At 45.1% G+C, this 26,286-nt stretch overlaps 1 protein-coding gene across 1 annotated transcript in view; it reads right to left on the reverse strand.

Annotated features, from left to right (window-relative positions):
* Positions 1-1,106: 1,106 nt before the first annotated feature.
* The window catches only part of Msp300 (Muscle-specific protein 300 kDa), a 91,618-nt gene continuing 66,438 nt past the window's right edge, over positions 1,107-26,286 (reverse strand). The window contains 13 exon segments of the mRNA XM_076389959.1: positions 1,107-1,470; positions 1,710-1,765; positions 2,195-2,438; positions 2,530-3,036; positions 3,215-3,250; positions 3,360-3,544; positions 3,642-6,377; positions 8,611-8,868; positions 11,817-12,119; positions 17,422-18,378; positions 18,449-18,748; positions 19,012-19,708; positions 19,784-25,719. Coding sequence (XP_076246074.1) covers positions 1,251-1,470; positions 1,710-1,765; positions 2,195-2,438; positions 2,530-3,036; positions 3,215-3,250; positions 3,360-3,544; positions 3,642-6,377; positions 8,611-8,868; positions 11,817-12,119; positions 17,422-18,378; positions 18,449-18,748; positions 19,012-19,708; positions 19,784-25,719 — 12,435 coding nt within the window. The 3' untranslated portion in view covers positions 1,107-1,250.

Genomic DNA, 26,286 nt, shown 5'->3' on the forward strand with positions numbered 1-26,286 from the left:
AAGTAAATAACTCTCGTCCTCGGTTAAACGAGTAACATATCTTCGTCGATATTATGCGATAACATTATGCGATACGTGTCTTTTTCTTAAGTAACCGTAGAAAATAAATGAAAGAAGAACAAATTCGTTACATCTCGACGATACTTCGTTATGATATACATATACATATATATAATATATTATTATCGTTTAAATCTCTATCGATCGAACTAGCACCAATGACTATTCTCGCGTAGCGATTGCGCTAAAGTACCAAGTGTCAATGGACGTTTTTCGTTCTCGATTACTCATCGAACCGCCCTCCTGCCCTTTCTCTTCGTCTCTCGATATACAAACGCAACGTATAAAAAATAAAGTCGGACAAGTATATATTTCTTTCGTTTACGCAGCTAGGCGTCGACACGAAACGCGAGGGAAGGGCACTGTCTATCGCCCTTCTCGCACACGTTTCGTTCCTACCTTGTTTGATGCTTAACAAGCGATTCGTTACGACTCGTAATGATAATCGTTCAATAATAAATCGTCACCACGTCTCTGACTCGCGCATTCCATGTGACATTAACTCCTTCTGCTTCCCCTCGTTCCTTTTCCCTCACAACGAACGAAAACAAGGAAAAACCGACAGCTATGTGTAATCGTCAACGGAACAATATCTGCATAAATTCTCTATAAATACAAACTCGCGGTAATGTTACATGGAATGTCGGGGCAAACAAATAAATCGAAACTGATCCGTCGGATTACCGCGCGCAAGAGGCCGTCAAGCGTCGTGGACCTTTCTCTTCCGCCGGAAGCGGCGTCTCGCGCGGATTCGGGGGAAATTACGTATTGCACGAAGATCACGGAATATACGAAACAGACGAGCGAACGGTTTTTTGGTCCGTGTTACGCGCTTATCATGAGTATAAACTTCCTTTTTATCACACGTGTAAAATCGTCGTGGTATCGTGGGTGTCGCTTGGCGATCGGAACACGTCGTCCAGGGAAACGAGCGTGCTCCGAAGACGATCGCTTCCCTGGACGATCCAGTTACTCAACAAATGGAACAACCGAGCGTTAACTCCTTCAACAACTTCTTCATCGATCGCTCGGTGGAAAGGGAAGATCGCCTCGCGACAGACTAGTTAGGTAGCCACGTAGATCATTCGCGACGTCGCGTTTCCGCTTCGCGCGGGTCTTCTGGCCGCCTCGACCGAAGGATTTTCTGAGATTCGATGGGTCGAGGCGTCTTAGACCAAGTTTCTTTAAGGTTATATCGGCGGTGGCCCGTTCGGGTAGACGACCATCGGCGTGAAGCTTCTCGCGAGATTGTTCGACAGCATGCAGCTGTAGTCTTCTTCGGCGGATGGTACCAAAGAGGCGACGCCGAGGACAACTAGAATCAGCGCCTGGATTGGTAAGGAGACGCGCAACACTCGGCCCAGGAAACGGTATCCCCGTGACAATACCGTTTGTTGGCCATCGTCACCACTGGAACAGAAATGGGTCATCGTTAATAGAGACAATACTAGGCAAATTAAAGACTGTACTGTTCATTTGTAAAATGTGGGTATAGTTAATTTTGAGTCAACTTTTTCCAAGGTTTCTATCACCTGTTGTCAATAGCGATACAAAGTTAAGAAAATTGGAGATACATGGCCCCATTAGTGATAGGTATTTTGGAAAAGGCTGCTCAGAAACAGAAAAACTAAAAAATGAAAGAAACGTACTCTGTGGCAGGTGCGTCGTGGGGCTGAACGGTTCCAGAGGCAGCTTCGTCGAGCAGCTACAATACAGTAAAAGAGAAAACACAAACAATAAGGTACTGTGCATGTGACTGCTACTGTCACGAGGCACGGAGGAACGAAAATTCCAACAGGCTAACTTCATATACTTGAATAACAAAAAGAACTTCGATATTTGCATTCACTGTCCATGGAATTTTTACTGGACTCCGTGCCTCGTGTTCAAAGTATCGATTAAAGTGATCCTATGAGATAGTGCGTGAATCTACACCGAAGGCTAACATTTACGAAGCAAGAACCATCGAGTATCAGCAAGTAGCCTCGGATGACTGAAGTTTCCTGGAAGTTTCTTCTAAAACCTATCGTCTGCACCTTCCCAAATTTTCGTTCGAGATACTTTACTCCGAATTTTATAATGCTTCCAGTTTTTCACCGATGAAAGTAATAGAAAAGATAGGATTGAAGCTTACATCATGGGAAAGGGAAGCTAAAGAAGTGGTGGTGACTGCGAGCCCAACTTCTCGGGGGTCCATTCCGAGGGCAGCCCCCAATTTTAGGGCGTAGACTCCTGTCAGTCGTCGCAGGGACTGCAACCTGAGTCGCAGTTCCTGTAGGCAAGCTCTGGTTTCGCCTTTCTCGTCTAACAACTGGTTGGCGGAGTCTTGTAGCGATAGAACTCGTGGTTCACATCGTTCTAGGTCGCTTCTCAGTTCCCTGAAGTGAACAAATATTCCATTTTTTAACTGAATTTTTTCTCGAATAAAAAAGAAATCAAGCTAAGTTCCTAAACTTTGCCCAAGCGTACCTAAACTTATTATACTTGGCGGTCATAATTTCCGGGGATTCAGTCAAATCGACAGGCTCACTGGCTCTTATGCTCACTTCCGTTCTCTCGAGCCAGCTCACCAGCTCCTCGATGATACGATGAAATTGATGGTTCGACATCAACGCAACCTGTAACTGATCTTTCCATCTAGCAGCGACGTTGCACACTTTGTCCCACCTCTCGTTGGCACCAGACAATCTTTCCCTAAGTTGCGTGGCGCGACGCATATCTTCATTATGGTCAGCTAAATGAGCGCCAACAGTGTTCAGACTGACGAGGATGCTCTTGTGGCTGTCCAAGTCTAGCAGGAATTCGCGGTGGTCCTGTATCACATCCTCCAGCTGCTCAATATTGCTGGGTGGCGAGTGTTGCTCGCTCTGAGTGCCTTCTGCGAACTCTAGCCACTTTTCCAGCCTCCAGAGATCGTTCTCCAGCTGGGCCCAGTTGCGCCGCGAGCAGAGGGGACATGTCAGTCTTCCATTGTCGCTGCAAACGAAGAAATATTGATATACTTTTTGTTTCCACGTTGGTAGTACACATCAAACGACAAATTAATAGTTTGCTTAGAGGCTTGCTAATTTGGTACTAAATGCGAGCTGAGAATGAATGGAGAATGTTAATGGTAAGTCAACGAGAATTGTTAGTGCTAGAGGGGGACACTCACTGGTCGCAGGGGGAGGATACGTCAGTGATGGGAGACCTGTGTGTGAAAAATTTCTAGCTTAATACTGGGTTAGTGGTCTCTATTTGGGAATTAGCATGCCATGTGTTATTAGAAAGAAAAAGGAGCATTTAATACAAGACTCTACCTCAGTTCCTTAATTTGTTGCTCTCGAGTTCTGGCAAGGATAAGAAGGCTCTCGTATCTGTCCGTCAGTGCGGCTACCTCGTTTCCTTTGGCAGCCTGGACACTCATTTTTCCGTCTTCTATGAGAAGCCCATGAAGGTGACGAACTAGCTCAATCGATGACTGACAACTTCCAATCAGTTTACTCTGCACAAGGAGAAACAAGTTTTAATACAGCACTACATCTTGTACCCTACATCCTATACAAGACTAAATATAGTATTCTAGTGCGTCTAACACATACAATATTCTTGGCAGCTGCATTTAGACCAGGTCCTGAAACAGGATCCGGGGTAACAGATATTTCCAGGGTGTCCAGCGTGTCGCTGCACTCGACGATCGCTGCTTCCAGCTCCATCAAGTATGCATCGCTGGAGGTCATTCTCAGCAACCTTGGCAATGTGTCCACTTGAACAGCACTGTCTTGCTCGAACTTCAAAGTCTCTACTTGCACAGCCTCGTCCACTTCTAGCTTCTCCTGTCCCTCAATTTCCGCCTTCAACGAAGCCACTCTCTTTTTGATGTCCTTCCATAGTAGTTGATATTCATCTACTAATTCCTGTATAGTGGCCACGTCATCTGGATGGCATTCTTGCATCACTCTCAACGCCAGCTCATCAGCCTTCTGCAACGTGACATTCTGCGTTCTTAGTTCTTCCTCGATCTCGTTCAGCTGCTGCAGCCTGCGTCGTATCGACGCTTTCTGTTCAGGCGTCGCGAGGTGTTGAGTTCTGGTCAGCCGAACGTCGACTTGCGTCAGTCCAACCACCGCCGCGCCGTGCACAGTAATGAAGTCCCGATAATTCTTCTGTCCTTGTTGGAGCGCCAATAGAACGGAGTTAGCTCTGGGCTTCAACGTTTGCCACTTATCGATAAGCTGCCTGGTCGGGCTGATAAGTGACTTTAAATTATCGGGCTCAAGGCCCGTCCTAGCCAATCGACCGAAGTTCTGCTCGATAGTTTTCACCACGGATTCTCGCGATTCCACGTCTTCTAAAACACCCTGAGCCCTTTCTATCATCTTCTTCAATTCCTCCTTCGACACCTCGTCTAAACTGTTCTCCAGTTCTGCGAGAGATTTGTCTGTTTCCTCGAGCCAACTCTCATTCTCAGCTTTAATTTTCTGTAATTCCTGTAGGATTTTCCAAGCGAGGATGATTTTTCCCTTCCTTTCGGCAGATTTTATACAGGTGGCTGTCCACCTGCGTCCCAGACTCTCCATCCCAGTCTTTATAGTGTCTGTATTGAAGGAAGCCTTCCAGGTGTCACATTCACTTAACAGCATTTCACAGAGAGATAGAACCTCGCCGACGTTGCCACTTTCCGCTTCGATAGTCCTCTGGAGGTGTTCGTGGTCCTCGAGCTTCTTATCAATACAGCTCTGTGTCACGGTTTCGATCACAAATGTCTCTGACAGCTGAGACTCGACGCTGGCCAGCCAGGTCCTCAGCTCGCTTAACCTCCTCTCCAAGGTGTTCATGGACCTCATTAGATCAACTAGTTTAGTAGCCCTAGCTTTGCCAGTGGCTAGTAGACGGTCCCACCTCTCATTTACTTCGTCCAATGATCTCTGTAGCGTCTCTCTCTCCCCTTCTTCAGCGACCTCGATCAGATCTTGACCAGTATTCTGTAGCCACAAAAGTTCCCTTTGCTTCATAGCGATCTCTGCCTGCAACTCGCACTCCAGCCTCTTCAGCGTCTCCTCAGGCTCATCGGGAGCCGCAGAGTCGCAGCTCTGGATCCGAGTCTCCGTGTCCTCTATCCACGTCAGCAGCCTGTCCTGTTTGTCCTTCCAGCGATCGTACAAGCCACAGCGCTCGTCCAACCTGTAGACCAACAAAGCTGCTTGGTGTTCTAGATCGCCGTGTTGCTGGACCAACAGAGATCGCTGTTGATTCAGCGACTTCATATCTGATGGACTAAGACACTCCCTTAGCTGCTCGGTGATCACTCCCAGAGATTCTAGATCTGCAGTCATACCAGACAGCCTGGTCTGGAGTTGTTGAACAGACTCAAGCTGCTCCTTCGTCCTGGACAAGCTAGCAGGTTTTGCATGGAAGACAGTGCTAAGAGCTTGGCTGATCTCATCAAGCGTCGAGCTGATCCTCTTCGTTTGCTCATCGTACTCCACGTGGAGCTTCTGTATCCTCTGAATGAAGTCTCTCCAGGTCTCCAAGCTGGCACTCAAGTTCGCGATCCTCTGAGCATCAGCTGCGTGCTCCATTCGTATGGACACAGCTAGGGCCTCGTCACAGTTGACCAATAGAGAGTCCTGCTGTTCCTGAAGAGACTCTAATTGAGCCTCTCCTTGAGGTATCTTGTCCAGCAGCGTCTGTATCCTGTGCAGGATCTTGTCCAGTCGTCGCAGGTGAATGAACCTAAGGTGCAATTGACCTCGTTCTCTTTCCACCTCCTTCAGCCATGACAGGAGCTTGCTTTGGTCCAGCTTGTACCTGTCCCAAGCTGCCAACCTGTCGCGAACCGCTGCATGCCTCTCCATGATCTTGGCTAGGGTCTCATTATGGAGATTCGTCAGGATGTTGAACTGCTCCGTCGTCGAGAGATTGCTGCCTTCTTCTGCGCGTACTGTCAGGATGAGATTCTGTTGATCAGTCAGTAGGTTCCTGTGCACTTCACAGAGGTTCCTATGCTCTGAGAGGCCATTGTAATCGCCAGGCACTCCGTTCGACAGGAAGTCCTGCACGTGGATCAGATACTCCTGCCAGAGCTTCAACGCTGTTGCACCGTCCTGGGTTTTCACTAGACGAGCCGATAAGCGGTGGTACTGCTGGAACGTCTCCCTGAAGACTTTCTGCCAGAGCTGCAGGACCTCCACAACTGAGGGCTCCTGCGTGGAAATCTCTAAGCTGCGCTCCTTGATAGACTGCAGCTGCGGTTCTGTGCATGTCAAGGCGAGGAGGTGGTTTCTGAGCAGCTTCAACTGCTCCTTTGACTCGCCTTGGGACACCGCAGTGAGACTCTGAAAAGAGAAGAAAAGTTGTTAAGAGTGGAATGCTTTTCAGCATGCATATGTGAAATTTCGGAAATAGAGTACTATTTTTTTATTGTATTTCAAGAAAATGTCAGTCTTATGTATCTCTGAATTCTCAATTTTTTGAGCGGGAAATAAAAAGAAATGAAATAGAAAAGAAATATAGATTTATCTATCAATTTCCCATTTTTTCTCTTGACAAGTCCTTCTTCCCACCTCCTCCAAAGAATATTAATATACAATTCAGTTTTTCTATAATAAAATCCCCTTCTTTACACCCCACTTGCTCCCACCCTCCCTCGTAACTTTTTCCTCTATCGACGTTCCAGCAATCGACGAACTCAAACTCGAAGCATCGTCTATTCGCGGTACCGTCGTCCTTGGGGATTTCCATCGGCATCGAATCACCGTGGACGATCATCGCCGTAAATTCCTCGCGGAGGGTGCAATCGAAGGCGTTTTCTCAGTGGCGTCGAAAGTTTCGCCAAGAGTGGCGAGGTGCACCGGCCGGATTCAGCTGTTGCGGATTTCGTGACCGATGTAATTGCCACCCAGGTTAAGCCCTTCGGCCTTGACACAACAAATTGTTTCGGAACTAACGCGATTAAAATATAAACGCGCGTGCGAGAGAGAGCCTGTGCCAAGCACCAATAGTACGCGCACGCCCGCGCCGGAAACTGATGGACGCTGGAGGAAATCACCTTGACGAGCCACCGTATGCGGTTCCTTCCGACAAAAATTTCGAATTATCCCGAAACGAATCGGCCAAGGCTCTTTTCGACGGAGCTTCCTACTTGGCTAACCTTGCGCGATAATAAAAATAACCATCACTTGGATTTTGTAACGCGTGCCTGGTTAGGCTGCCGCACTACTCGAAGAAGTCGTAAAACGTCGATTATCTTGAGTAGGATGAATAACTTCGGAACTTGAAGGACTGAAAATCTGGTCGAGAGTATTTGGAAGTGTATCAACTTTAACGAAAACCATTACTCAAAAAATAGTTGAATTAAAAATAAAAAGAATTGTTATCTTAACTTTTTCTTAATCGATTGAAATTAAGTATTTTGGATTCGGAGATTTCCTTATCTGGGCCACGTGTAAATAGACAGATTTATATTAATAATGGAGTATGTGGGTTATATTTAGCACTTCACTGTGCACAGGAATTCTGACAGAAGATTTTCTGTCTTGTTGCATTCAACTAGAGATGAAATATCGCGCTGCACAGGTGCTGGACGTTGGGGTTTGAAGAAAAAGGAACGGTTTGTGCGATGAGAGGCATCCCATGCCTCCAGACGAATCCGTGAACGCCAGAATAAGAGAAGTCCGCGCGTACGGTGTTCTTTGGCGTATGAACACACGCTGCTTTAGAACCCTCGTTTCTCAGAAACGAGCCCCGTGAAATTCAGACGTCGCGTCGCAGCTCGCGATTTATGCGATTCATTGATCCCAAAATACGGCTTTCGTTCGGTTTATCGATTTGAAGCGTTCTGTCAAGGTGACTTGGACCTAAACACTGTATACTGATTCCAGGAAAATGATCGTAAAATGTACACATATATTTTTATACGTTCCTGAAACTGGGACTCTGAGATAGAAGACAATAGGATTCTAAAAATATCTAGTGTCGGTTCTTGCCCCTAAAATTCTGCGAATATTTTATCAGAAATTCGAAGAGAACTCACCATGTATTATGAAAGAAAAAAGATGATTTTAATGGGCTGTATTACAGCAAAAGATACCTTTCAAGCTGACTTTCTTGCAAACTATAATTTTGCAGCGAGCAGTAACCTCGCTCGAGGAAGAGCGTCTGGTGCTAATTTAAATAAACACCACAGGGGCTGCTAACCGTGCGACGTTAACCGTACGTGTCAACACCTTTTCCATCGCTACATTCCGTCAAAATATTTACAAGACTACTGCTCACGGATTTCCTGAAAGAAGCTTCATAGAAATACTCCAATCACTAAGTCCACAATTCATATCCTCCTTCAATAAATAATATCCTCTTAATCCTGCATCGAAATATATGCAAAAGTTTTCTAAAAGAACCCCATTGCGTCTTATCGATCGTTCTAAACTATTCAGAACTGTAACAAGCGCAATATTTAAAAAGAACGAAGCATGAAATTAGTTACGTATCTCAGTTTCGTGTTCAGTCTTAAGCCCAGTCGAAAGAAAAAGAAGACCCAGCCCACGAAAATATTATATAATTACTTGCCTGTTGGACCGAGTCCAGGAAATTTTTCGTTTGGCATAGATCGCCGCGCGCGAGCTCCTGGTTGAGGGCTCGAGCGTCCGCCGCGTCCGCGAGACAAGATAATGTCTCGCGGATGTCTTCGAGGCGTTGTCCAAGGGCCTCCACCTCGCAGTGCAGTGGTCCACTTGCATCCAAGCCGACGTCTGAAGCGATCTGTGCAACCAGGCCTCGGAGTTCGGCCAGCCTCTCCTTGTGCTCTGCCATCGTCTCCTCGCAGATCTGAAGACAATCAGGAACGCTCAAGAAAACCGCACAGTGGACGAACTGCTCTGTTTATTTCTGAGGGTTAATAGTGCTCTTGCCCATGACCCACATATGGGTCACACAGAAAGTCACGTGCTCTACGCGTAAATGACCACATGTGGCACACGTGTCTTCTTCGCGCGAAAGACAGATGAGTGAATGGTGCATGTAGAGATTGTATCGGATTGGTTTCAAAATAATCTCAAGAGGCTTCTGACGTTTGATGGTGGGTCGAGGAAAAGCGTGTCATGAGCCTCTGAGGAAGCATTGAATGTTCAAATGACATCTACGGTCAGTTCTACTATTCATGCTCGGTCACAGTGTCCTCATAAATATTTAACGCTACGCTTTGCATCGCAAATTCTTATCGCAGACCTCGTTATTCAGGATGGAGGCGTTTGAAAGAAAAAAGAAACGTTCCTCTCGTTTAGATACCGCGAACGCGACGACTTTATCTCAACTCGAGCTTACTTTCCCTCAATTTGCTCAAGTTTCTTTCGTCGAGTTAGTGGTAATTGGAAACGACTGCAATTAACGTGGTCTTATCTCGAGAACTTCAGAAATCTATTAAGCTATGCCTCACGTAAATAGCAGAGCTGTGCTCTATCGAAAGCAGATATTCTTATAATCTCTTGCAAGGAAAGAACCTTGTGCATTGCACGTTAGAATGCAACCCACCTCCGATGCACTTCTGACATCAACACTCATTTACGAAACGAAGCATAACACACGCCCGCAAGTGTGCGCGAGGGAATACGTGAATGGACGGCGTGCGCGAGTGAATGGCACAAATGAATGAATGAGAGACAGAGACAGACGTGGAAAAAAGTCAAAGCAGCGACAGATGCGCCAGATGCAATTCGACGAACCGACCCAGTGGACGATCCCATTCCTCCCACATCTTCCATTCCCTTCCTTCAAACTCACGACACTCGTGGAAACGCAGCCGCGAGCTTATCAGCATCTCAGACCTCCTTTATCTCAGTACAAGTAGGCCTCTCGATACGCGAGAGGAGTAAACACAAATCCAAGATCCAGCAAAGCTCACTGCGCCCGCCACATTTCACGCGAGATTCTATTCCGGTTCTCCGCGTCACGCTTATATTAGAAACGATTTGAACGCAGAATCCGCGCGTGGGATCGAGGGGAAGGGATTGAAACTCGCGTTCCGTCGCAGAAGGGGAGGCAGCATCCCCCGAGGGCGAACAATGCTACGCGTCGGACACATCGTCTCCTTCGTCGAACAATAGGGCGGAAAAAAGGGGCTGAAAAAAGATACAGGAGAAGAAAACAGAGGGGAGGCAGCCGCTGATCGATACCTCGCAGATCCTTGGATCGTACCTTTATCTCCTCGGGCGTGCACATGATTCTCAATTTAGGTCACCGTTCATCGTCCCTATTTGTCACAAGAGCGCGTCACGCCGCTCGGCGTCGCACCACGTACACGTGTCTCGAAACGGAGCACATGCCTCGGTTCCTCGATGGCAGAAGGAAACAGGCGACACAATCGCGGGAGGACAAGCACATAATCGCAGTCTTGCGAAACACCGAGTGTCCCACTGTTTACGAACCGCTGGCGGGAGGGCGATAACGCCGAGGAATGAAGACGCGACGCGACAGCCAGACGGTGAAACAAGCGTCCCGACGCTCTGGACCAGACTGCCGTTCCTCCGGGGGATCGATGCGCATATCCCGACCCGAGTGGTGGGAGACTTGCCCCGTATTTCAACGACCTACCCTCGCAGAGTCACGTTTCGTCGCACTTGCGTAGGGTGAGTTTCGGAGTAGTGGGCACCCTGCAACGTAGGCGTGCTGGGGACGATGACACTACCCTTCGGAGCATCCATTCAAGGGACAACGCTCCCTCCTTCCCCTCGACCGTCACGCGGCACAGTTTTATGGGCGGGGTGCGGCGGATTCGTGGGTTAATATTAACTCCTTGCTGGGGAAATTAAATGGACGTGAATTGCGAAGCTGAGAGACTTTCACGCAATTGCTGGTGGGGTGTTTGCTGGAGCGATGTCTCAGAGATTATAATTTTAGGTGAAAGAGGTTTCGAGGACGCTTTGATTCCTCTGAAAACGACCATAATCGCAGATAAAGGAAATTGAAATTTTTCCAGGATGACATTTTTATGGAAAAGAGGTAGCTTGAAGTTTTATCGTAGTATTAAGCGATGGTGATCTGATATGTCCTCAGAGTGTGAAATTTGCGAGTTATCTCGCCACGGTAGACAGTCTGGCTTGTTTGACAGCTCTTAGAAACGTTACTTTGATAATGGATTATGTCATCGATGGGCGATAACGATAGCAGCTGTTGCTTTGATTGCATCTACCAGATTATGAATACTGAGTCTGTTCGTAGAATATATTGTGAGTACGTAAACAGAAGAGTTCGAAAAGGTTTGGGTAGCATGTTTACTTAGGGACCTTTGACATTCGACCAGTTGACCAGGGAGTAGGTATTCAGGCAATTTATGACCTCTGCAGTTGGGAATGTACTTCTAAGGGTTCTTTTCATTGCAAGAGATTCAGTGAACGATGTTAATGAGTCATGTCTGGTGAAACAATTAGCTGAATCAGGAGAAACAACAGCATTTTAAGCTTAGCGTACAGCTCAGAGATCAAAACAATATAATCCCTTATTTATCGAGACGAAAATATTGTAGACTAGCTACCTCGGTATTACTCATTTGCGCAGTGCAGATCAAATTGCGTATGTCTATATAAACAGTACTTTATCTGGTGACTCAATACTAAATATAAATTCGTACAAAGTTTCCACTTTTATCACCACTATATCGTCTTTTTTCCTCGATAACGCTTTTATATTTTTTAAGTTTGAACAGACGATATTCGATAATAAAGAAATATTTCTGTTTAATAAAAGATCATAAGAAATGAAAATAATTATCGATATCATACCTTGATCTGTTTGACAGCTTCTTCAGGTGGCAGGTTGGCGACGCTGTCCATCTGCGTGTCCACCCAGGCCTTAACCGCGGCGCTCGAGTCGTTGTACTGTTGCCACAATCTGCACGCGTGCTGATACTTGGTGCAAAGGGCATCTAATTCGGCCCTGGTGTCCTCCCAGGCCTGTACCGCTTCATTTACCGCCGCCTCGACCTTCTCGCGGACCTCTGCAGCGCAACCCTCCCGCAGAGGCTCGGCAGCCTCTCGCAATTCGCCAATGAGAACCTCTCGCTCGCCCAAATCACCGCTGAGACCCTGAAGAGAACAGCGAGATAAAACTTGGACTCTTTCCGCAAAATCGATTCGCTAGCGCGCGCTTTTTTTCGTATCTCCTATTTCCCGCCACGCTGACACTCGGGTTGAGTTCAGTCGCTGCGAGTGAACTGAGTTTCACCTCTGATTTTTGGAAACTTTTCTAAAGAGTTTTATTTAATATTGACGATTAATAAAAGAACCGTCTTGAAATTTTTCGAACGCTACAGTGTTCAAAATCTCACCACGATAGTGCATGACCTCTGACCTCAGACCACTCTTAAGTAATCCATTAGATTTTGATCCCAAATCAGTAAGAACTGGCCAAGACGCGAACTGGGAATAACTATTAAAGTCTCTTTTATATTGTAGATGATACACGTATCAATTAAATGGGTTCAATCAAGTTCATTTAATCAGTTTATTTACCCGCATTACACTGCGGCTCATCGAAGCGACCTCGCGCGGAGCGATTTCTTTTATTAGACTTACTTAGAGTTCAATGTAACTTTAATTGAATTTGTGCAGACAACCGTTTTTCCACTGTCTAACTACTTTTCGTTTGTTTAAGTATACCGACGCAACTAACGCCTTAGTCTGAGCTGATGCACCAGCAGTGCATCGAAGACTGCTGCACCTTCTATCCTACAAACCTTTCAACGTTGAGTACGAACGTTTTAACAAGGGAAACTGCACTACACGCGTTCCATACTCATTACTGACGATTAAAATTATCTGTGACGCCGACTACGTGATATTCTAGATCGATACTGTTCCTTAAGATTCTACAGAATCCAATATAGTGGTTACATAAATGAAAGTGTAGAGAAACAAATACTGCGGAAGAACTCGGATATTGCTCTATTGTTCAGTTGGAACGAGTAATTGAACGATCGGTGTATTATTTGTTCGACAATCATCGAGTTAATTGCGATCGTCGTGACCATTAACCCGAGGGACCTTCGAGAAACGATTCCCAAGTAATTCCTCTTCGCCTACGAAGCTGATGCTATTAGCGAATTCTACTCTTTGATGTTTCAGCAAATATTTGCAGCGCCAACGAGTGGAAAGTATGTTTTACCGAAGCCAGAAAACTTAAAAATTTTAAGTGATTTACCAAATTCATTTCTTACGCCTAAGAAATATACGAAATTTACGATCATGCTAAGGTTGGGATTTCTCATTTTAGTAAAATCTCCTTTCTCCTTATTCACACAGCAAACATTTATTTACCGAGAGATATTAGAAGAAGATCGAAAATTTGAATTTCAAGCGAAGTCGAGGCCAGCTGAATTTCAACCTGTTACGAAATCCTCGTCTGTCAGAGGTGCTCCTGTTTTTCGAATACGGGAAGGGGAACGAGAAACTGCGAGATCAGACGTTATCGTCTCACGAATCACGGGATATCGTTTCGATCAGCGTGTGAGCGAGAGGGCACGCTTTGCTCAAAGTTCGAAGAATGTACACGTTGTGGTTTCCTTAAATACGAACTATAAATAATTTTGAGTCACGAGACCGAGCACGTTTCGATGCTCGCGCCTCGAATTCGGTCAGAGCGTGGTTGAACTAATTCTGTGTCGTGTACTCGGGTTCGTTCACCTGCCTGAGAATTTTCCGGTGAAACCGTAAGCGGAAATCAAATCGCCTCGAAACTCTCTGGGCTTCTGTCGAACTCGCGCTCGCTGGATCTCGTTATATGCTGATGTTTTACGAGAAGCTTGCACGAGCTCGAATTTAAACAGTTCAGGAGCGCCTAGTTTGCCTTAGTTCTTATTTTAACTGCAAGTAGCTACGTTTCGTGCAGAGATTCGAATTAAAAAAGAGCGACTGGAGAAAAGGAAAATCTGAGAAAAAAAGTTTGATTCGTTTGAACCCCATTATTGGTGGGTCCACTATTTCATGGTATTTAAAGAAGAACGCAATTTCGAATTGTAGTATCAGTTCTCAGATGAGTATATTTGTTTTTTCGAAAACAGGAAGGAATTGTGTGTTCTTCTTGTGAACGAAAGATGATGAGGCTCGTGACCGAAGGAGTGTTCCAAACAGCGCTCCACGCGATTAATCCGGATAATCGAGGTGTCTGAGGTATCTATTTCCAGATGCTACGTGACACGCGTCTAAGACGCGCCACTTGTCAATTACAACGAAGGCTCGCTCGACTTTTCTCACGTCAGAATTTGCTAAAAGCACCGGATCTGTGGATCGGATCGTGGGCGCGGAATCGCGGCATATAGCGGGCGACAGGAAGTCGTGGCTGACCTCAAACTTCCGCCTGGTGCGTTTGGTGCACCCATCCACGTTGCAATTTTTCAATTCATCAATGAAAATTCAATGAATTGCTTAGTTTAAAAAAACGAACATAAAACACCTCGAGAAATATTTTGTTCTACCAACTTTGCAATTTCATCCCAAACAAATAATTAAAATAAGTAAATAACTAAAACATTCTACACTCCACTGCATAGTTTCACGAAAATATTAAAAGTAAATTAATATTAAACAGAATTAAATCTAGATAATTTCCTTTTACGTGATACTCCAGTTCTATAGTTTCAATACTTACTACCTTCAGTGCCTACTTTAATTCAATTTATTGAACACAAATGGTATAAATATGCCGGCTGTGTAAAGAATATTAAAAGGGGTCATACGAATGCGCAGTTAGGTGTTCGAGTGCGTCTTGGACGTCTAAATTCGGCGGCTAGAAATTTGGTGGGCGAAACGTAATCGGAAACGAACACCCAGGAAGGAAATCGTAAACACGCCGAGCTTGCTTGGTAACCCGCGCTTTTCCACGTGGCATAGTTTACATACCGTAACACTGCGTCATACATCTAGCCACTTTCGTCGTTCCGTGTCATACTCGCGTAATTATATCAAAGTGAATTAGTGAGCGACGAGACTCTACTGCCGCGTGTTTCTCCTTTTTTTCTTCATTTCAATTCGCGTCGCGTTCGCCCTGAGTCACAAACACAACAGGCACATCTATGAAAATATTTTCGACTGTCAGTAGCTATACCTTTTTGTATTGAATAATATTTATGACCGTCAACGTTTTTTTTTTCCTTCGATTTTTATGTCACCAGGGACTCATATCGACTTCCTGTTACATCGACCTTGCCACGTAGAAGCAATTTCATGAAATCGCAGTTATTCGAGCGAAATGTAAATGAGTTACGCGGTGACTTGATATCCGTCTTTCTTCAAGGACGATTTATTAAGACCTGTTGCCGATTATGATTATTGTATACTACGCATTGTTTCAGATATTCCAATGATTTAGAAATTTTCGATAAACAGTAGCTATCGTTCAATGTTTACTGTCTTCAAATGAAATGTCACTTTAGCTGAAGAACAGCTGTATCTATACTTTTTCTAAAACGATTTATCTGTTTTTGCACGTTCCTGTAGTTCTCGACTCACGTTTGGTTTGTGTGTACAAGGGATTACGACATGTGGAACATCGTAGAACAACAACACTGACGAAGGTATTTCGTTTGTGTTTGAGCGACCTGTATATTTTCAAACGATAAAGAAACTACTGTAGACCAAAAAAGTAGTTAAATAAAAATTCTTTCCCTCCCATTTGACTAATCCTTTCAGATTGCAAGAATTATGCAACACTAAGATCCTACAAGGAAACGGAGTAAAGCAGTCTTCCATTATACTATACATTCTAAGGTAACACTGAAACGATCCCATCATCGAGTTTCGCGACTGGTTCCCAGGCGAATCGAAGACAATCCCCAGGGTATGAATATTCAGGTTGCTTACTTCCGACCAGCCGATTCGGTGTGCCGAGCACAAACATACTCGGCCCTTCGCGAACCGACGTATCGTCGAATGTTCCGTGGATCTTTCACGTGGATCGCGTCACCTACGTTCTTCATTCTTCATTTCACGATCCGTCTTGTGTCAATAAAATTCCAAAATAATTCAACACCTGCTCGATCATTTACACGAGTCATAAATTAATAACGAGTTGCTAATTAAAGAAACAGAAATAAAAAAACAAGTATCGGGGTTTAGTGTCACGACGAGAGCGGAAATAGGAAGTTGGCGTTCGAACGCGCGCGGTCGACGCGAACGCGACGACGGGACTCGTGCCACTGATAGTCGACCCCCGATAACGCCGATCCAAGGCTCGTAATGCGCACGCGTGCAACCAGCCGCGCTCTTCTCGCACGTGGCGAAGGTTATCGCTTAGGAAAGTGCGTCTTCCGGTGAGAGCGTCGATCGATGGATCAGTGATTGCTGGTGCATCGGTGCATCGCGCAGATATGCACTTCCGGATTGGAATTTTGGGTCGTTGAAGATACGAGCGCGTGGAGCATTGAATATTTTAAAGGATATACTCGTTAAATTGGAGTATGGATTTATTGATTCATGGTGCACTCGTGATGCATAAGTTGCAGATATGCACTTTCAGGTTGCACTTCGAGATTTTTCGTCTATGAAATTTTAAATATTGCAATGGCCAGTTTTACTGAATTGAGATGCATGTCGTTTGAGTAATAGAAAGTGCATTAAGCAAAAGTGTAGTTTTGAATTATCGTTTCTTCAACACCTGCAGCACTTGCAACTTTTTCTGTCAAAGAAGGTGGTTAATTATTTAGGCTCTAGAGTTAGAGTATAGAGGGTTTGAACACTTGGTCGTAAGAATACGGGTCGCTCAATATCTCTGAACTGCAGTTATTCAGACTTCTGAAAGTTTCAACGCATTCCGAGCACATAGACTTACAATGGTTTCAGGAATGTTCGGTGTGTCGTTCGTATCGTAAATCTCGGATGTTCCGAAACGTTCCGTTGCTGTCATTGGATTAATCCTTGCTAGCACGAACTTGGTTCATTTTCTACCCAGAATGCATTGATTTACAGTTCAATCAAAATTCTTACTTAATTGAAGAAGATTTCCTTTGCGTGATCCGAGGGTACGCAAAAACTATGTGCATAGAAGTTCCACAATTTGCCTTCTGCATGATACACAGGGTGTACAAAAAATAACAAACACTACTTTGAGGTGCAAAAGTTTAACAAAAATAATTTTGTAGTAGATTATTAAACAGGTGATAAAATTTCAATAATTCTCTCGATTAAAAAAAATTATACTAAAAATGAACTTCTATACAAGTATCTACTTGTAATACTACACTGCGCTAAAAGGCTTATTGTTAAAAGAAAAAGAATCCGACCTATATATATGAACTATTTGAGACACTTACTCAGAAGAAAGAAATCTCAACTCCAATCCCTCGAATCAATTATCTAATTCTTTCCCCTCGCAGTACTATTCCAAAGCTCTTACCTCCAGCCGTTCCGTAGCCTTCAGCAGCCTGTCATAGTCCACAGATCCCTGAACAGTCAGTAGCTCCATCATGTAATCAGCTTCCTGCACCGACTGCTGTACCATTTCCAGCTGCCTCTCAAACCTCCTCCACAAGGCAAGTCTGTTCTTCAACAGTGCCAGCAATCGAGAACATCTAGCTTCCAAATCAGTGTGTGTATCCTGAAGATTAGAAATGTCTCTCTCCACGCTGACAGGCGAAACGGAGACCCTCATGACCGTGGGCAATGTGTGGAGCAGTTGCCTGAGTCCCATCATCTCCTGCCACAGGATGGCGAGCTCATCGGCCACTGTTTGACAGCGATCGACAGCAGCAGCAACCACGTCGCTTCCCTGTCGCTCGCTACCCTCGCATTGGTCCAATATAGATGATTGCCGCTGATGGGCTTTCCTAACGCGACTCAGACCACGCTGGATCGCCTGCAGTCTCTCTCTAAGCAATTGTGCTGCGTCTAGTTCCTCGTTAATCTGACTCTCGATTCGACGAGCTGAAGACAGCAGAACGCCGACCTTCTCGCTCTCTGCAACTGGTAGTAGGCCTAGTCGACCGAGTTCGTCTTGGATTAACGAGATCCTTTCTGATAACACGGTCAGACGTTCGATATAGAGGTCCAGTTCCTCCTCTGTCTTGAGGACACCGTGAAAACCATCGATCGTCATTCTTAACTCATTCAACTCTCGCTCGAGGAGCTTCAGCTTCTCGTTTGAGGAGATCTCCTCGGAAGAAATGTTTCGAGTGACTTCCTCTTGGATAGCGTGGATCTGGTGTGTGACATCGTTCCAGCGATCCTGGAGTTCACGATGGAACTGTCTTTGCAGCATTTCGTCAGACAGAGGGATGATTCTGAGGGCTTGCTCGAAGTTGTTGTTTGCTTCCTCTCGAATGTTGTTGTGGACTTCGTATTGAGCTTTCAATTCCTGGTACAATCAGATGAATTTAGTATGGAAGTCTTTTTATAGATAATAAGGAATTTAGGAATCTATTTACCCAGAATTGACGGATGTGACCGCCTGATGGATCGCGAAGGATCTCCAGTTCTCTCTCCACTGAGGTCATCCAGTTCTCAACACGATTCATCAGTGCTTCTTGGTTACCCCAACTGTCTCTGAATGCCAGAAGCCTCCTCAGCGATGACTCCACGTTGTCTTGGAGCTTCACGATCACGTCAAGTGCCTCGCCGTAGCGATCCTCTGGATCCTCGATATTTATCAAGTCTTGGAGACTGCGTGCCACGTTCAGCAGCTGAATGAGTCGCGCATGATGCGTGGCTACGTCTGTAGCCAGAGACTGAAAAAAGAATGAAAAATTCGCGTTACGACGTGCCTATCGTCGACGACAACTGATATTAGACTGACATCTGATGCTGTTACATAAATAGTTATTTACATCTTGATTGAAAAAACTGTCATAACTTTAGATGACTCTCCCATTTCATTGATTACCTTTTTCTACGATTGGCAAATTCAAAACGATAAAGGAAAATTTTTTACACTTCAAGTAAAAAATAAATCTCTGAGAATAAAAATTTCTGTAAATTAATCATGACTTACTTGGTACAAGGAGATATACTGATCGTAGTCAGACGAGGTTACAGTCTGGAGGTCAGGGACTCGTTGATGGGCGACCTGAAGCCACCCCCTTTCTTCTTTCACTCCTTGTTCAAGAAGGATCCATCTGGATGCAGCCAAAGCCATCTGCTGAGCCCTCGACGCAGCCTGATCCAGCAATGATATAGCTCTACTATGAAGTTCCTCATGAAGATCCGAGAACTTCGTCCTCGTCTCAGGGTCCAGGTTGCCTTCGAGTGATTCCAAGATCGCTCGACAGTGATTCAGGTTAACAAAGAATTTTCTATGCTTTTGCATCTCCTCCTGCAGGTGTTCCAAACTCATCACGGATATGGGACTCTCCAATAGGTTCTCCGCGATTTCCGTGATTTGAGCAAACTCCCGAAGAGTCTGCTCGTATTCTTCAGCCAAAGCTAGCAACTGGAGAAGACGCTCGCGCTCGATGCATATATCGTGCTCGATTATCTTAGTTATCTCGTGAGCAGCGTAAGTCTCTTCAGGGATGGATTTACCAGGGTAGTCTCGCAATAGCTCGTGAGATGTGGTGAGCAAAGAGGCTGTCTTCCACATATGACAGCGGTTCATGTTCTCCAGCTTGTCGAGTTCTTGAAGCTTCCACATCGTGGATGCCTCGAGCTCAAAGAGTTCGTTCAGCTGGCTGCGTTGCTCTTCGACCAGTCTACAATAAAAATGAAATATGAAAATAAATGGTCCATTAAAACTGATAAAAACATTTGTATTATAAATTTCTTACTTGTACATAGTGTTCACTCCATTCTCAAACTCGTCCCACCTAGCAAGCTCGTTAGTAACATGCTTCTCGCTATCGCTGGTAACATCTTCGATCATCTTCACCTGATGCATCAGTGCATCGAGGCACTCCTGCAGGTTAGCTCGATCTTCCCCTGGATAGTTAGTTTCCACCAACTTCCAGATACTAGACAACTCTTGAATATTTTCTTCCACATTCTCAACTTCGTCCTTTAATTCTATATAGGTCTTGTCATCATGGGATGGTCCAGTAGGACACTCCTTGTTCAAGAAGATTCTGTACTCAATCGTTTCCAGCCATGTGGAGATGGTTTCCACGATGACCACCAGAGTTTCCTCCACAGCCATTGCGTCCTTTTCTTGAGCAGCATCTCTCAAGTGAGAGAGTTCTTTGCGTATATCGGCAGCACGTTCCTCTGCAAGCTTCTCATTGGCTACCTTGTCCAAATGAGCGATGTGCAAGATGTTCCCTAAATGACTAGGCTCCTTGGCGTTTTGGAGACTTTGCATTCGGTTGGAAATCACTTTCGTTGCTTGGGTACTTTGCGTCAGCTGATGGGGAAGGTCGTACTCCATGGCCTCAGCTAGAAGGAAGGCAGTCGAGCTGGCTCCTTTTTGGGGAATCTGGTGTTGAGGCATCTCCCATGTAGTCTGACTTCTTTCTGCTTCTTCGTATGCAAGACCAGGTGGTTTCTTGGACGATTCACTGATAATGTCTGCGTAAGTCTTAATCTTAGGCCGCTCTTCCTTCTGTGCGATTGATTCTACTGGTGACAGTGGTTCTTCTGTCGTATCCATCGGCTCAGGAGAGAATATCGTAATACTTGGTGTCTGTTGCTGAATTTCTGATTCTACTGCGGACTCGATCTTTTCTTTTCCCAAAGTCCACACCTCTTGAGACTGTTTAATTATCGTAGGTTCCTCAATTTCTTCAGTTTTTTCTTCTGGTACGAATGTAGAGTATTCTTTTTCAGGGACATCATCTGTCTTTTCAGTCACTTTTTCCAAGTAACCATCTCCACTTGGAGATCTTTCTTTACCTACGTTTTTCTTAGCAACGTCAGAATAGGACATCTTCAGCGAGACATCTCGCGACTCTACAGGCTGACCAAATATGGATTCCAGCTCCTTTTCTCCTGTAGCGCTAATTTCAATAGTTTTGTGCCTTCTCTTCCTCTTCTGCCTCTTGGCAGCGCTGCTGTCTTCAGCCTTTGCTGCACTACTGACATCCTCAACGATCGTTGTATCCTGCGACGTATCTGTGAGTCTGTTCGTAGTGTCAGTCGACTCACTGGTCGATAATTCTATAGTCGCCTGCAGAGATATTTCGAATGAAGGTGCCTCCGATACAGGTACGTCTGCTTCTTGCTTAGACTCCACTTGTTCTGGAAGTCTCTGCAGACTCTCAGTTTTTAGTTCCACTTCCGCAACAGTTGGCTCCTTTTTCTCATCTTTAATTTCTTGTACTTGTACATCAGGTGCTACTGGAATTTCTGTATGCTTTAGAGGCGTCTTTACATCCATCGACGCGTCTACCACATCCAATGTTGCGGCTGGTATCATTTTCCCTTCTTCATCATTCTTAATTACTACCTCTTCCTTTCTATCTTCTACAACTCTGTCAACAGGTTGCAACTCTCCATTGGTCTGTTGAGAAACCGTCACCAGCGACGGCTCAACGCTTGGCTGCGTTTGGGCACTGCCCTCGCAGGTTTCAGGGATAATCTGTACACTTTCCTCAACATGTGGAACTAATTCGCTCGTTTTTATTTGTACTGAGCTATCTGAAGTCTCTAACTTCTCTGGTGTACTCGTTTGAGACTGTTCGTCCATTGCCTGTCTTGCTTCTTCCAAACTGGTTTGCGCAGCCAGCTCACAAACCTCCACTTGAGCTGGAGAAGTGCTTATAGGACTGGTCTGAATCATAATTTCTTGAGTAGGCTCAGGTAGTATTGTCTGAGCTTCCATTTCTTGGGTCTCAGCTTGTCGAGGACTCTCCTCTGGAGTAGTCTGCGTTTCCACTACCTCCACTGAAGGTTGCTCTGTCAAATCTGCTTGGATATTGAAGTCCAGTGTAGTCTTCTCTGGAGTAGCTGGTTTACTAGTTTGTACTTCCATTTCAATAGTCTTGAGGCCTTCTGGGGTTACTGTCTGGACAGCTATACCTGTTAGAATCTTTTCTTCAATAGGGGATGGAGTTGTCTGTTGTTCAACTGCAATCATAGCTTTCTCTGTAGTCTGTGTCTCTATTTCTATAGATGGAGGTGTTGGAGAAGTTTGTGCTTCTATGGAGACTACCTCTGTGACTATAGTCTGAACTTGTGTCTCTTCAGTTTCTGGAACAGCTATTGCTGAAGCATCCTCCACTGGACTCGTCTGAACAGCGTTCTCTTCTACCTGTGTTACAGGTGATTCCAATGTTTGGGTACTTATTTCTTCAATTTGAGGTGCTTCAGTAGCAACTTGTGCGCCGAAGTCGAGAGCACAGAGTGGAGATGTTTGCATCTCTGTGTGCTGGATACTCGATTCCTCAGGTTTTGAAGGTTCTTCTTGAACAGTTTGTGTACTGAAGTCTAAAAGAGGCAGTGGAGAAGTTTGTATTTCTGTGTGTACTGCTTCTACTTTGACAGCTTCGGTTTCTTCTTCTGGTGGAAGTTGTGGAGAAGTTTGCACTTCTTCATGAACTTCCTCTAAAGATTTGACTTCTTCAGCAGGTTGTGGAGATGTCTGCACGCAGATCTCGGCTATTTCTTCCTGCTTTGGAGAGGTAGCAACAGAGACATTGAAGTCTTGAAAAGCAGTCTGCGTATCTGCTTCGTTCAATGCTGGAGGAAGTTCTTCCTTGCCCTCCTTCCTCTTTTTCTTCTTTTTCTTTTTCGTTGCCTTCGCGTCTTCACTCTCTACTGGAACTATACTATCTGTGAGTTCCCCTTCGTCAGTGGTAGTTTTAGGGAACTCAGACAGCTCTTCCTCCCTGGAGCTCCTCACCCTCTGCTTCCTCTTCTTCCTTCTCTTTTTCTTCGTCACGTTGTCATCGTCTGGCGTCGCAGTGGACACCATTGTTCTGTCATCTGCTTCGTAACCATCTTCACCTTCAGAGCTTGGATCTTTCAGTGTCAACTCGAGCTCTACTGACTCCACCATCTGTGCAATGTCTGGTTGCGGTACCTCACTGACGTGTTTCGAGGAGTCAGACAATGGGACATTGATTTCAACCGAGTCAGTAATGTTGGAGATCATGGAAGTGCTTGATTTAGTTTCTAGGGACTTCATTGGTGAACTAATTTCTTCTTCTACGTTTCTATCAATTTTGGCAGCATCTGTTTTTACTTCTGCTTCTATGGCAGACTCGGTGTGGCACTCATCTTCCTTCTCTGAAGTGATCACAGACTTGTCAGATGTTTCTTCCTTCTCCGAAGTGATGACAGACTTGTCAGATGTTTCTTCTCTCTCTGAAGTGATGAGAGATTTATCTGATGTTACGATATCCTTCTCTGAAGTGGCAATAGACTTATCCAAGGTGGCGATCTCTTTTTCTGAGGTAATGACAGACTTATCTAATGTAGTAACTGGTTCTGCCATTGGTGGAGATGTTTGAACAATTTTGTCGTGAATTATCGACGTTTCCTTATCAGCTGGCAGACTAATATCCACATCCTCTTTCACTATACGATAGGGTTCAGCCGCTGGCTCAATTTGACTCTTCACTGACACAGTAGGCTCCATTTCTTCTCCTTCCTCTTTCACAGCCAAAGATATCTCCACTTTGTGGAAGACTGGCTTGTACTCTGGCTTCAGGGCCTCGTCGATGTAGTCATATTCTACTTCAGGGACGAAGGAGTCCTTTTCTAGCTCCTGTTCGGTACTAATCGATTCGATATTTATTTCTTCTTTCGTTTCTTCCGCCTCGGGCTTCCCGAAGAACTCTTCGATTTGTTCAGGTTGCTCTCCTGAAATTTGAACTTTCGTTTGTACTTTTTCCATCGGTGTGTCTGGTGCTTCTTTTACTGTTGCCTCGATCGAGGGCTTTTCTTCTACTGCAGGGACAACGACATCAGCATCTACAGTGCCATAGTGCTTTTCTACATCTACCGTGCGATCTTCTAACTCGATACCATGTGTTTCGTTCAGTACAGGTGCATCGACAGACTTACAAGTCGGTTTCGGCACGGTGGGTACATCGTCCGATAAGATGGATTCTATCTGAGATCTAACTAACTCCTCCTGCGACTCCTGTACCTTCACTTCCTGAACAGGACTCTGCAAAGCAGCGGACATTTCAGCTTCGATGAACGCTTGGCTAGCGTCCTGAAGAGACTTCTTGCCAGTTACCTCGACTGTGAACTGCTCGTGCTCGTACTTGTCCATCGCAGGTTTCTGCTGCTGCAAAACTAGATCAGATTTAATATTCTCTTCCTCTTTTGAAAGACTCTGCGCTGAAGACTCTTGTATACTTTCTGAGAGATCTTCTTTCTCAACATCCTTGTCTGCAGATAATTGTAGAACTTCAGGAGTTTCTTTCTTGGGGATATCAGAGTCAGAAAATATCTCTTCAATGATCACACTGCTTTTCCTAGCGTTAGAGATCTCCTCTCTTTTCGGTTGGGAATATTCTGTGCCTGGAAGTATGTCTTTAGCAAAGGCACCAAAGAATGGTCCCTGCATAGGAGTGTCATCGACTACAGCCTCTCCCAATTTAACATCTGTAACTACTTTACTTTCTTCTTCTCTCAAAACATTTTCCTTCGTCTTCTCTCCTACCTGATCACCTGATCCAAACTGTTTCCTCTCTTCCTGCTTAACCACATTAATACTTATATGAGGTATATTCTTCTCGTCAATCTCCACCTCTTCAGGCTCCTCTATGATCTCTTCCGTAGCAGTCTCCTTACCATCAATGATAGTGACTTTTCGAATAATTCTTCTAGTTTTCCTTACCACTCGTCTAGTCACCTGCTGAACGACAGCATGGACACTGGACGTACTTGCCTGAAATTCCCCACTTTCTAACAAGATTCCCTCCTCCAAGGGCTGTGGACTGACATTCCTTATCTGGCCCTGGGTCACCGTATGCGTATATTGAGGAGCAGATTCAAATTCCTCTACATTCAGATCTTTGTAAGGTGTTCCTGTGACAACTTTGCCTCCATAAATCTGCTTCGTTATCGTCTCTACAGTTCCATTCGGCTTGCTAGTGGTCACAGTGACTTGCTGGTCTCTCATAGTAGCCTCTGAGAACGCTTGCACCATAGAGGGGGCGTCTCCAATCGCCGTCGACGTAGAAGACAAATGCTGCTGAGTGGTCTGCCTACTTGTTACCGTAGTTTTCCTCAGTTTCCTCACGATGATCCTTTTAGAACCATCCTCGTCTACCACGACCTCTGTCGTCACATCATCAGGCTCCACTAAGACTGTCTCGAACGACTGTGGCGCAGCATGGACTATGTTCAATTCGCTGGTGGTGTTCTCAGTGTTTTTGGGGTCTTGGTATTTCATGTCTACGACAATGTCTTCTGGCACGACGTCTGAGCGTTCCTGAACGACTTCCTGGCTAGAGACAGTGGGCAAATTTTTCGTGGCTATTTCGATCACGTCGTGGTCACCGTCGGTTGTTTTGAGGATCTTAATAGCTTCCTGGATTTGAAGGCTTTCAGCAGGGTGTTGGGTGTCCACGGTCTGCGTGGTCAGCGAGTGACACACCGTGGACACTGGGATTTGAACTGTCGAGGTCTCTTTTGTGAGTTGCTGCGGTTTCTCGGCGATATCGTTCGCTAGCAAGCTCTGTCCCGTTTGCAGAGAAACGTCAGCCAGAGATGGCATGCTACCCTCAAGCGACGAGTGAAGAGAGGGTGCTTGGTCAAGGGTAGCGTCATCTCGCTCTGACGTTTCCTCGGCTCGCGCCTCTTCGTCGCGTATTTCCTGGAAAATGGAAAAGGGTCTGGCTGAAGCTACCTGCGTCGATGCTTTTGATTTCTCTCATCTATTTGTGATTAAATTCTTTTTTTTTTGGTTTCTATAATACAAATTCGTCTATATTTATTTGAAACTACTCGACCAATGTATTATTATCTATGGTATTTAGTAATCACATGGAACGTTTAAGATAAAGTGATGACGTCTGTGAACCATGTTGGATGAAATGGACGAAGCTTATTGTTAATCAACAGAGAGAAATTAAATTTCGCTCAACATTGACTTTACAGAGTTCAATGGTAAGATAAATCAAGAAGAAGTTTCACTTTATTTCAGTGAACCGAAGCTGCGTTATGTAACATGGCGGAAAGCAGTGGCGTAGACATAAATAGAGCCCTCTGAATTAGCGAAATTAAATTTCTATCTGTTAACACGACACCCGCTGAGTTAATCACTTGATTGTTAGATGAGTGTCGATGAGATCAATTGTTACGATGATTCGGTGAGCATTGAACGTTTTAATTGACATAGCTGCACCTGCATGGCGTCAACGGAAACGGAGACGAAAGTATT

The sequence above is a fragment of the Calliopsis andreniformis genome, chromosome 12 (assembly GCF_051401765.1).
Source record: "Calliopsis andreniformis isolate RMS-2024a chromosome 12, iyCalAndr_principal, whole genome shotgun sequence".
NCBI lineage: Eukaryota > Metazoa > Arthropoda > Insecta > Hymenoptera > Andrenidae > Calliopsis > Calliopsis andreniformis.